The sequence below is a fragment of the Dama dama genome, chromosome 30 (assembly GCF_033118175.1).
Source record: "Dama dama isolate Ldn47 chromosome 30, ASM3311817v1, whole genome shotgun sequence".
NCBI lineage: Eukaryota > Metazoa > Chordata > Mammalia > Artiodactyla > Cervidae > Dama > Dama dama.
Window position 1 is genome coordinate 75,833,982 of NC_083710.1, and position 13,128 is coordinate 75,847,109.

General features: G+C 42.1%; 1 protein-coding gene across 1 annotated transcript in view; it reads right to left on the minus strand.

Moving 5' to 3' along the window:
• The window catches only part of LOC133049659 (ATP-binding cassette sub-family C member 4-like), a 204,609-nt gene that overhangs the window by 64,784 nt on the left and 126,697 nt on the right, over positions 1–13,128 (minus strand). The window contains exons 22-25 of the mRNA XM_061133820.1: positions 10,367–10,486; positions 9,246–9,356; positions 8,037–8,137; positions 6,989–7,177 (exon numbers count right to left, since the gene is read on the minus strand). Of these exons, the coding sequence (XP_060989803.1) occupies positions 6,989–7,177; positions 8,037–8,137; positions 9,246–9,356; positions 10,367–10,486 (521 nt within the window). The remainder of the gene's footprint in view (positions 1–6,988; positions 7,178–8,036; positions 8,138–9,245; positions 9,357–10,366; positions 10,487–13,128) is intronic.

Genomic DNA, 13,128 nt, shown 5'->3' on the forward strand with positions numbered 1-13,128 from the left:
AAAATGGTGTTGATGGACTTACTTGATATCAGTTTGCCACATATGTTTGATTTATAAAGAAAGCAATATCTGTAAAGCACAGTATTTCTGGCTGTCCTCAAATGTAAATCAACACACATCTGGACATATATGAGAACTGAGTCATGAGAATGTATGGTGCACTCCAAACTCCAGTGAAGGGAGTAAGAAAAAGGCAATGCAAAGAAAACCCAACTCTGGCTGTCTTGATGACAATTTAGCCATTAAAACTATAATCTGAGTCTTTCCCATGTCACCAATGGGTTTCGCCAACTGCCTATGGTGAAACATATGGAGACTGTCACCATAGCAGTAGGTTTACATTCCTAACACTCAAGACACTTGGAGATAGTCTTATTTTAGTTTCTTTGCTACTGCCCTACTCTGTTTTCCCAAACAGGCCAAGGTTGGTCTCTGATGACCACACCAACTTGTTAAACATTTGTACCTGGATCTCTCTTCATACACCAAACTCAACACAATCAACATTCAATGCCCCACACAAAACAACCACTTCCTCAGTCTTCCCCACTTTACTCTCATTACTTCTTTTAGGCTCATGGACTCAACTGTCCACCTTTCTTCCAGCTTTCCCCGAGTCCAGCATGCTGCCAAGCCCTGAAGACTCTACTCCTGCAATGTTTCATGACTCAATCCCTTATTTTAATGCCCACAGTCATCACTTGAGCGCCAAGCTGCATTAGATTTTTAAAAATGAACATTTTTCTTAATCATAACCAGTGCAAATAAATCTGAAACGTAAATATAACTTCTAACCATCACCACAGCACTCTGATCAAACCATTCCTAAGATGTTGATACATTTTCTTCCTGGACTTGTATGTGTCAGAGATACAAGTTCATTTAAACAAATTGAGATTAATGTGAACATATTGTTGTAATTTGTTTTCATTTAGCATTTCATAAAATATTTAACAGCTATAAAATATTACAGTATATATGATTATCTCTTAACAAACCCCCTACTGGTGGATATTTAGGTGGTCTGTAATATTTTGCAATTATAAATAACTGTATGCTAAATAGTCTTGAAGTGCAGTCTTTGCAGACAACCTTCATAATTTCCTTAAGATAAATTCTTAGGTGTGGAATTGCTAAGAAATAGGTATGAACATTTTTAAAGTAGACTCTTAAGTACTGCCAATGATATCAATTTCTACTTTCATCCCTTTCCCTGCACATTCATAAAATTGAAAAAGTTCTAACTTTGCTTTAATTGGTTTGATTCCAAAAGTAGAATACCTTTCTTAGCATGTTTTACTGGAAGCATAACAGATCCTGGCTCCCTGCCTCCTGCACCTGCCCACTCTGGGCCATGTGCACTCACTTCTCAGATTGAACTCCTGAAGGTCACCTCTGTGCCCATCACTCCACCCTAGGATGTCTCTTCTACAAAACTGTCCCCACTGATCTCTCCATCCTTCATGTCCATGAATCAGCTTCCTTGGGGTCACTTGGATGTTGTTAGGGTTGAACATGAAAATGTGAGTTACACACCTGGTAGTTGATTTTCCTGAATGCTCTGCAGGTACCTAGTTCTTCATTCACTGGATCAGGGCATCATGCCTTTGTTCATGCTGGTCCCACCTCCTGGAATGCCTTTAACATGCACTTCCTCCTGCTGAAATCCTAATCACTCATCACTAAGTCTGTCTCACATTCCAGATTCCTCAGAAATGCTCTTCCTGTCCCCTCATGTAGTCTTCTCCCAACCCTAACAGATGTCATATCCTCTTTTTTAAACTTCTATAAAAATTCTGACAACCTTCTCTCATGTAAAGCTAATATAGCCTTTTCTTCCCATTTCTTCAACTGGACTATATACATTAACAGCAGGATCTGTATTGGATTTTCCTTTGTATTTTTTGTTACCTGTAGTATCTTGTGCAAAAAAGGATTCCATAGGGAGATGAGGCTTATAACTCAGGCTGAAGAAATGCATGGAAGACCTATTACCATATTCTTTAGGTATGTGAAAAGCTGGACAGAGAATAAACACAGTAGAAAGAAAAAGTGTAGTCACTCAGTCATGTCTAAGTCTTTGCAACCCCATGAACTGTATAGCCTGCCAGGCTCCTCTGTTCATGGAATTCTCTAGGCAGGAATACTGGAGTGGATTGCCATTCCCTTTTCCACGGGACCTTCCTGACTCAGGGATTGAACCTTGGTCTCCCACACTGCATGCAAATTCTTTACCATCTGAGCCACAAGACACAAGACACAGTAGATAGATCCTATAGCCATAAATACAATTGCAAATGGCTAACCCCTCACTTTCAGAGGACATAGAAAATTTTACACAGTGTAAATGGTTAAGGTCATTCGACATCCTATGAAAATGACAACTATCTTTGTCCATGTATTTATTCTGTGCTGCTCTCCATGCTGGGTGTTTTGTGTCTTATCTTGTTTAAGTTGTACAACTACCCTGAGGTTAGGTCCTACCACAACCATTTTGCAAAAGAGAAGATCAATGCTTACTTAGATTAGCCCAGAATTATTTCCTAAGTGCCAGGATGGGACTTAAACCCATATGTGTCTGCCTCTTTTCCATTCTACTGATGGCCTCCTTATCACCTAGATGGCCTGGCACCTCATTATGCCCCTCTGTGTAGCTAGAAGAGAGAAAGCGGGGAGAGATGTAGCTGCAATTAAAAGATCAGGCCTACCATACAGGTCCTACTGCCAGACAGTTAAAGTATGACATGGATACCAGTGAATATAAAATAGTAGGTGGGACAACAGGGCTGACATCACTAAAGAAAGATTATACCTGAGGTCAGGTGGGCTGGCTGTCAGTCAGAAGAACCAGAGCCCACAGCTGGGCTGGAAGAGAAACCCGCAGCTAAGTGGGGCACATGGTTCCACAGGAAACAGGCCAAACAGACCTCATGCCCTGTTTGGGGCAGCAAGACTCATTCTTTTACCTGATCCCATCAGGTGGTGAAAAAGCCGCACATACACTGCTACACTGGGCTGTCTCTGACTCCAGATCCAAGCAGGGCTGAGCCTATGGGAAATCCCTTCAGGAAATCCCTGCAGGAGGCTGATGTGGGGAAGGCGGGAGCAGGATGAAAACTGCCCGTGATGAAGACAGACTTCATAGAAAAGACACAAATAAATGCAGTGGAATCACACAAAATTATGATGTAAAGTTATAATGGTATAGTGTAAAGGCATGATTCATCAAATATGAAAGTAAATAAATCTGTAGGGTAAGTGGCACAGAACTTTCTAGAGCCTCCTGCTCAGTCACAAAAGGGATATGGGCAATTCATGAGCTCAATTTCAAACTGTCAAAGTACATTTCTTGGAAATCATATGTTATCAGTCATCAAAGTTGCCTATCAGAGAGAAAGGACTTTACTGAAAGGTCTTGTTCAAATCCAATGCTAAGTCAAGTGGTCTGGGTGAATCTGAAACTCTGCATTTCTAAGAAGTTCCAAGAGATGCAGGTGCTGCTGGCCCTGGCACCACAGTCTGAGTCACAGGGAATTAGGAAGCAGGCAGGGGAAGGGGGACAAGCTGGGAATAAGAGGAGGGGTTCCTGAGAAAATATTATATAAAAATGAAGAAAATGTAGACTGCAGCCTGCCAAGCTCCTCTGTCCATGGAGATTCTCCAGGCAAGAACACTGGAGTGGGTTGTCATGCCCTCCTCCAGGGGATCTTCCCACAGGAATTGAACCCAGGTTTCCCACATTGCACATGGATTCTTTACTGTTTGAACCTCCAGGGAAGGCCAAAAAAGAAGAAAATATAGGAAACTAGTATTTTTGCACATTGCAAGATCTAGTAAGCATCTATAAAAATGTATCATCCAAGTAACAGCTCTGAGCAAGAAAAACAAGCCAAAATCAATCTACCTCTAGAGTTGGAAAATGCTTTAAAATGGTCCAGTACTCTCCAAAATGATCAAATCAACCACAAAATCATCTAAATGAAAAATGCAGCCCATGTTCAGAATTTACCCAGGAAGCCTGGGGTGCTATTTCCTTCATTTTGGTTCTCTATTTTTACTTCTATTTCTTCCTTGAATTAGAATCCTATGTAGGACCTACTACATTTTCCTGTTGACTCTAACATCCAGGAATTGGGATAGCAGAGGAAATGAAGGAAAGAGAATAGAGTCCCACTTCTGCTGGGAGGGCTCACTCCCATGTCCTTTTACCCAGCAGCCTCTCTCAATCAAATCCAACACCAAGGGGGTTTCCTGGAGTGACAGGGGCTGGGACAGGTGAGCAGAAAGGGAGGTACACGGGGAGGTACACAGACAGAGTGAAATCACTTCATGAACACACTGTCCGAGTACCACCTCCAAACACAGATATGAAGGTAATGATGGTATGATAAGTGGACCAAGACACAAATCAAAAGTCAAGTTACTGCTGTTAACAATTCAATCTCCAAATTAAATGTTCCCTCAGACATTTTAGAATCTCAGATAATCCTATAATTTGAGGGTCTTAAGATGAAAGAATATAAATATATTTCTAAGTTATACTACAGAGTTTGTTAGAGAATCCATATTTTACATCTTTGCAGGAAATTTTAGACATGAACAAACTGATGGAATTACATTCACAACAGAAAATCTGATGGATACATTGTCTGTGAGTAAGCAGACATCACCTACAGTGCTCTCAGGGAATAGATTGCATCAAGAGCTAGGTCAATGTTTTCCCGACACAGCAGTCCTTACCTTCTTCCTTATATAGAATCAAACAGGAAATAGTTACGAGCAAGGTTTTGCCATGTGACTAACTGAAGCTGCTTTCTGTGTATCATTTGTGTATTAAGTTGAATATTCTTTCATGTCACAAGTGTATCATTCATTAAATAAGGCTTGTTCAGTTGCTAAGTTGTGTCTGACTCTGTGACCCCATGGACTGCAGCATGCCAGGCTACAGTCCACAGGATGGGGCTGTGGTGGAAAGGAGTTTTAAAGAACAGTTCTCTAAATATCTTGGGCTTACCAGGTGACTCATGTCTTTGCATGCTTGCATGCTTAGTCATGTGCAACTTTTTGCAACCTCATGGACTGTAGTCCGTCAATCTCTACTGTCTATGGGATTTGTCATAAAGAGTACTGGAGTGGGTTACCATTTCCTTCTCCAGGGGATCTTCCCAACCCAGGAACAGAATCTGACTCTCTTGCATTTGCAGGTGGATTCTTTACCACTGAGCCACCTGGCAAGTCCATCTAACATGTCTAGGTAATTGTTTGTCCACACAACTGTCTTTGTGCATTTTGGTTACTGTTTGCTTGTACCTGTATTTTACTCACTCACTTTCCCAGCAAACAGACCCTCTTTCCAGCAGAATGTCACTTTGGGAGTAACAGAGATGAAAATAAGATGCTCCCTGATTTTAAGAAGACTCAGGGTTCTATGAGATACAGACCCCAAACTACAAATCATGTCACAGATGCTGGATCATTTATGTTAATTGTGGTAAAATACAAACAACATAAACTTTACCAACTTAACACACTTTTAAGTTGACAGTTTAGTGTTAAGTTCATTCACATTGTTGTGCAAAAATCAACCTCCAGTGTATTTTTTGCCTTGTAAAACTGAAATTCTATACCCTTTAAACAACTCTCCTCCTCAGGAGAGTTAATTCCTCCCCAAGAATTAAGCAATTCCTCCTCCCCAGTCCCTGACAACCACCATTTCTACTTTCAGTCTATGAATTTGACTACCCCAAGAAGTTTATAAATCATACAGTATTTGTCCCTTGTATGTCTGGCTTATTTTATTTAACATAATGTCCTCAAGGTTTACCTATCTACTGATGGACACTTGGGTTGCTTCCAACTTTTGGCTAGCATGAATAATGCTGCTATAAGCACAAGTGTACCATTTACTCTATCTTAAAAGAATATATAAAATGAGGAAGAATTAAGAAGCAGACACATTAAAACTAACTCAGAAAATGAGACATTCACTAGTCAGATGACAGAAGGGTTCTCTGTGGTAGAGGGGCAGCATGCACATTGGGAGGACATGGTGCTTTGGAAGAACCTACACATGACCTGAGTATAGAGGGTTTGTGAATGTGAGGACTTGAGGCTGGAGAGGTATGGGGAAGAGTTTCCTATCACCTTGTCTCTTCTAGTTTAGCCTTTTCTGTAAGACTCTGTTCTTGTCCTGGCTAAGGGCTACAAACAGAGTGTGAAGGAACATCAGCAGACAAGGATGATGGTGGGACCAGGTCCCAAACCTCTCTGCCATCTCCCATGTAAATCTTGCCTTGCTCCTCTTGGTTTGGTTTCATCAACTTTGAGTGAATCTCTAGGTCCTTCCTCTATAGGAGGCTCTGGTTCCTCACCCCTAATTGAGGCATGATTCTGGGCACTTCTCTGGCAGCTACAAGCTGGCCATGCAGTCTCTCCTTGCATGGACTTGGGACTGCACTATAGTTGCAACAGCAGGTTGTCCAAGTCAGTAAGGATACATCTGTGATTCAGAAAGTTGTCTGTAGTGGGGGCTGCGGGTGAGGGATGCAGATGACAGCTAAGTGTGGGTGAGTGAAGCTCAAGTCTAAGGAAAGGGCCAAGGGACAGAAGACAAAGCTGCAGGGCATCACAGATGAAGAGAAGGTTTCAAAAATACAAAGAAAGGATGGAAAGGAAGGAAGCCAGGGCTGACTTCCAAGACTTTGCATGATAATGAGGTGAAACATGCAAGGTCCTGGGTCAGGTTAAGTTCCACCTTCATGGCCCAGGGCCACCAACCACCATGAGGGAGCTCCTGACACAGGTAAAGAAATGCTGGGATCCCCATTCCATGGTCAGTTTCCAAGGAAGATTCACCTACAAAGTCACTGATCTAATCTGCATCCATTAGGAACAAAGAGTCCCCCTGACACACTGACAAGGAAACCAAGAGCAGATGTGGTGCTAGATCTTTAGCTGGATTTTAAAGAGGCAAATGGCTTAAACTAACCTTTTCTCTTGACTCAATAAATGCTCTCAGATCCTTCAATACCAGAGGCCCGTCCAAGCTGTACCTAAAGTTAATATCAAAGAAAATGTTTCCTTCATGGGGCCAGGATGGCAGTGGACGATTCTCATATTCCCAAGGTGCTTCTTTCTTAAGATCTGTGTATTCAATCACTCTTTCTACTGAAATCATCTGAAACACATATGACACCACATGAGTTAGAATTGGAGGGTTTTCTTTATTGATATTCAGAGATTGTAAATGAAATGTTCTGCTTTTATATCTTTATATCTGCTTTTACATGGTTCAGAATATCTCAGATCTTAGCATCCACAAAGGATAGAAGTAGGAGAGGGTGAAGACTTGGATGATTTGCAAATTTGTTCATTTGTTCAACGGTCATCAAACCTTATTTTAATAGTTAGTCACTTTCTACTCTACTAGAACAAAAATGGAAAGATTTTTGTTTTATTGCTTTTCTCCCTTTAGGAATTGCAAATATTCAAAGGAAGACACAATTTACATATTGACCTCCATTTACATAAGGTCTCCTAAACAACCATAACTCAACACTTCTGACAGCACACTCTGAGAGGGAGCTTATCCTACAAGAAGGAAAACCAACAAATTCAGGTGTCCAACATATACAAGAATAAATGCTAAACTGGGGGATGGGTAGGAAATATCTAGTAATTTAACAAACAACCACGATATATTGAATTCTTCTTTTACCAAAAATGAGGAATTACCATTTAGATAATAATAACAAACAAGCCCCAAAGAATTTAGCTTATATCCTCTCCAGGATTTCAGAACCTCCCTCCTACAGAGACATTTATTACATTTGAAGACATCTGTGATGAATATAAAGCCTGCTGACATAGCATACATAAGACTGAGAAAAAGATGTATTTTTTTATGGAGAAAGGATCTAACAAACTGTTAGCTATGATATAAAAATGACAGTTTTAAGATTTTACATGAGAATTTCTTTCATGTCATTCAATGCCAAGAAGACTTGAAAAGGCTAAGAAGAGTAAGAAAGAGTCACCATATTCTCAACTTCGATGCTTTGCCTGATGGACCACTGGAACATTCCCATAAGGGTGAGGGCGTTGGAGAGTACCAGGCCAAACTGACCAGCATTCAAAGCTATAAGAAGAAGAGGAATAAAGTCAATCCTGTTCTCAATCCGAAGTCTAGCTCTTTCTATCGCTTTACCAAGAAGACTCCTTTATAAGATTTAAATTATTTGCATTTAATTATATTACCATTTATCCTTTTACTATCAGTTGACTGAGACTATGGAACAATGAAAAAATCCCCTATGAACTTAGAAAGATTATTAAATGAGTTTATAAATCCCCAAAGGATTGACATACACTTCACAGTATTACATAGGTGAGGAAAAATGTGATTATTCAGATTTTCTTTATTATGGTGTCAAGACCATTAGTAATTTCACTTGGAACATTCAATGCAGCTGCAATTAGAAATTATGAGAAACAAGGCAATGGGTTCTAAGAGCCATTGCTTTTAAATCTAAAATACCACTCTCATTGTTCCATTATTAAAGATTGTTATTCAGTGTTTTCACTATGGAATAGTTATGCATGTGTGCTCAGTTGCATCTGACTCTCCAACCCCATGGACTGTAGCCCACCAGGCTCCTCTGTCCATGAAATTTTCCAGGCAAGAACACTGGGGTGGGTTGCTATTTCCCACTCTAGTAGATCTTCCCAAACAAGCAATTAAACCTACGCCTCTTGTTTCTCCTGCATAGTTAGCATGGTGGATACATGCCACTCATCTAACACCTGCTTATCTGGTATCCACACAGCAATGAGGATACTGTTCTTTTCTACAGAGAATCTTCTCACCCCAGTGCATCAGGCACCTACAATCAAGAAACATGAGAAGACCTAAAGCTAAAACCTAAACCCTAAGCTGAACAAAAAGCTCAACGGTACTCTTGGTTCTCTCCTTCCAACTATAAGACACTGCCTGAAATGTTCAAAAGGTTAGCTTGCTACACCTGTGTAGACTTTAACCCACTTAAGAAAAATAAAAGGATAAAATGTCTCATCATACAAATGACTACTGTATGTGGACCACACTGTGAAATCATACACTGTAAATGCTTCAGTACAATTCATTAGAACCAAATTGTATATTAGACAAAGTGGCAAGAGTTTAATAAATATAAACACACCAATAAATTGTAGTCATACCACATATAGTTATTCACATCTGTACTTACTATTTGCCAAAAACAGAGACCCAAAAGCAACAACGGTGACAAAGATGGCACAGGTGGCATCTAGACGCACAGCAAACCATCGAGTTGTGGTCAAAAATAAAAACCAAGCCTCTGGATTTGTGAACCATAATAAGAACAATGGATAAGCAGAAAAACCATGTTAGTTTCATTAAATGAGGGAAAGCATTTTGCTCAGATGAGCTTCAGAAGATTTTTACACAATGTAGGACAACATAGTTACATACCCAAGGAACTTGAAGATTCCAGAAAGCTAGGTTTTGACAAAAGTCAACAAATGGTACACATGGGAATCAGTCCAAGGGCTTTGTGGGAAATGTGCATCGAAAACGTCAACCCACAGGTTATAAACAGAAATATTATAGTCATAAAGAAGATGGAAAATGGTTTCGTTGATGCGTTTCCTGCAGTGCAGGCCCTCAGCATGAAGATCATCCTCTCACAGGGTCAACTGCTCCCAGCTTTCTGACAGCAGAGAACACAGCTCACACACTGATTCCAGCACTTTCTGCCCTCACCCCAGGGCCTGCATGTGTTTATTCTTAGGAGCTAGTGTCTACATGACCATCAGCTAAAAGGATCTGCATGTGGCTTTCAAAATGCCATTTTATCTTTAAAATACAATAACAATTGGAAAGATGGGTCAGGATTAAATAGACTTACAGAAAATTCTGAAATTTCTACCTATAAAAACAAATCACCAATATAAGGAATAATACACATCAAGTGAGCAGCAAATCAGGAAATTATTTTCTTCAATCACATTGTCACCCTGCATACTTTGAAAACAGAAGATATCTGGCTCTTCAAAAAAAAAAAAAAAAAAGTTTGCTGACTCCTGTCCTAAAGGGACAGAAAGCCAGAAAGCACCATAATGGAAGGGTAATGCGAGCCAGTCACAAGAGAAAAGCAGAGATGTGATGAGGTAAGAGGGGAGCACAGAGGGGATGCTGAGAGGAAGGGGCAGGGGAGGCAGGGGTGTAGAGGGGGACGTGGGGCGGCACAGAAAGAGGTGGGGGCCAGCAAGGCCACACAAGAAGGGGGTCAGACCTCAGAAGGCAGCACATCCCCTCCTTCGAAATCATCTCCAGAAACTTACAGACCTGATTGCAAGTCCTGATATGCATCAAACATCTCCTGAAACCTCTGTTCAGCTTTGTACACCCGGATGGTCCAGAGTCCCCGCAGAGAAGATGCTAAGTGGGACAATACCGGACTCTGAGCTAGGGAAGCAGAGACAGACACAGGACAGAGAAAGTCAGGGAGGCTGGATACAAAGAAACCAACTGCCTACTCTTCTCCATCCTGCCAAACAGCACACCCAGGGATTCCTGGTGGGTTGCCTGGGGGAGGAAGGATGACACTTCTGGAGAGAATCCTCCATGTGACCCTCAAATTCTTGGTCACACCAAGCTTCACTTAATGACCTGGAAATGAAGGATTCTCTTTGAAACCATTTTGGTCCAAATTCAAACCACTGCTATATTTAAATAACAGAATTATTTCTTTCCTAGTTTGTTTGTCAAAGTCTTCCTCAAACATGTCCTTCCTGCAAATTCTTCCCTGACATCCCTCTGAGTGAAAATTATTGTCCACGAATGTTTGAGTAAGTAGCATTCTAAAATTTAATCCTCTTTGAGAGTCCTCGCTACTCTGAAGTTTGCTAAGCTACCTGTGTGCTGTCTCCACCTTAGATGAGAAACCTAAGGGTTGGAATAGAATCAGTACATCCCCCACCCTGGATCAGAGCCAGACCCAGGACAGGGTGTCCACAGGACCCAGGAGATGAGGAGTCTTTGAATGGTCTTGACTTCTGCTCTGGGGACCAGATGAATGTTTTTATAACTGCCCTGCTGAGTATCTGTCCTGGCATCTGGAGGCCACTGTGACATGTGACACTCACATCACTCTATTAGAATCTGACTGTGGCATCAGCAGTCATTCTCTTTTAAGTGACTTCATGTGGCTTTGGGGTCTGGTGTCACATGACTGGTCATTCATTTCCTGCCATGTTCTCTAAGAGCACACTGACCAGTATGAGCATCAGGGTCAGGCTCCTGCCGATCAGGGAACAGGTGGGCTGCAAGCTGACAGGAAGAGAGGACCCCTCACGGCTCTCATTCCCCACCAGGAATGAGGCTGTAACTTGCTGTTGTCAGGGGCACATAGTAAGCCTGTGACCTCTGTCTGGGATGAGAGATAACTTGTGCTGTGTCAGCAGGAAATACTGACATCACTTTGTTACCTATGCACCTCCTAGAGAAGAGCTGTTAGCAAAACCTGGGTGTTTAGGGGAACTGAACATCACTTATCTTATAGGAGGCTACAAAGATTATACAAAATGACTGGAGGAAAGAATTAAGTAGGAAAACTCCAACTTTTTCAGGGCCTGATTCCCTAACCTGGCCTCTGAATGCCTGTGTAGGTGGCAATTTAGTCAATACCAACATGCACACAGGCACTGCAGATGTGTGTGGTAGAGGGACTGGGGTACAAATGGGCAAAGACACAGAACCTCCTCTTGTCCTTAGTGTCCTTGGTTCTATACAGAAGGAAGGAGTGGTCTTCCTCCTGTGAGACACTGGGGCTCAGAGCAAGTGGACCCCCTGGGCTGGGGGAGGATAGGATGGGCTAGGGGCAGCTGACCTTCCACTCCACCCTGGGGCTCTTTCCACCTGGAACATCTAACCAGAAACTGTAACTGTTAGGGGCCCTCACCTGTGAAATTGCTTTAAGGAATAAACCCTTTCCTGAACCGGACATAATTTCCCCTCGTATCTAATTCAGGCAAAGAACCTCCAGTGATTTGCTGATGCTTCTGACTATCCAGTTGTTGTCTGCAGTTTTACTTAAGCATCCACACTCTTATCTCTCTTCATTCTATTTAGTAACTTTTTATTTTAGCTTCCTATAACTTTACACTTTCAAGTCTGTAATGTGAACACAGGCTGAGCTCATGCTCCAAACAAGAAAGGCCCGAAGTTCTGTACAGGCCTTTTTGCAGCCCCAGCAGGTGTCCCAGCCCTAGAACTGTCAGTCTGGAAGCAGGGTGCTCACAAGGATGATGCAGGTGAATTCCAGGACCATCAACCTCTCAGGAGAATGCTGAGAATCCAGCTCTGGAGAGCACAGAAAACTCACTAGAACCAGGGTCCTTTTTCCACAGCAAATGTTGGGACATCAACACTATTCATCACAGACAAGGCTTCTGAGAAGGAAGCAAATGTGGCTGTTCACCCAGGGAGATCTTAGAATGAACTCTTCAGCACGGACTCCCTCACCTGCTTTCCCTGTCAGGAGATAAACTGCAGCTGATTCTTTCTAGCAGAGTTTCCCTGGTGGCTCAGACAGTAAAGAATCTGCCTGCAATGCAGGTGACCTGATTTCTTTCCCTGGGTCAGGAAGATCCCCGGGAGAAGGGAATGGCAACCTACTCCAATATTCTTGCCTGGAGAATTCCAAGGACAGAGGAGCCTGGCGGGCTACAGTTCATGGGGTCACAAAGAGTTGGACACAACAGAGCAACTAACACTTTCACTTTCTTTCACAGGAGGGTAGGAGGGTGGGGTCGACTTTAGAAATCAGATATTATCTTGGCCTTGAATACCAGGGAACCCAAACACCCCATCACCTACCTCACCTCATACCCAAGAGCTACAGTGGGCCAGTGGGAATACTGACCTGTGAAAAATTATCCTGCTTCATTCAAACCCCACTTAGGGCCAAGCAGGATGCCAGGATGAGTGACCTGGAAGGTCTGCAAAGGATATTAGCTAGTATGGGGCAGAGGGGATGTCAAAACTCTGGTATTGCCTTGCCCAATGTAACATCCTCTTTCTACAAAGACTGAGCTCGCTGTCCTGAA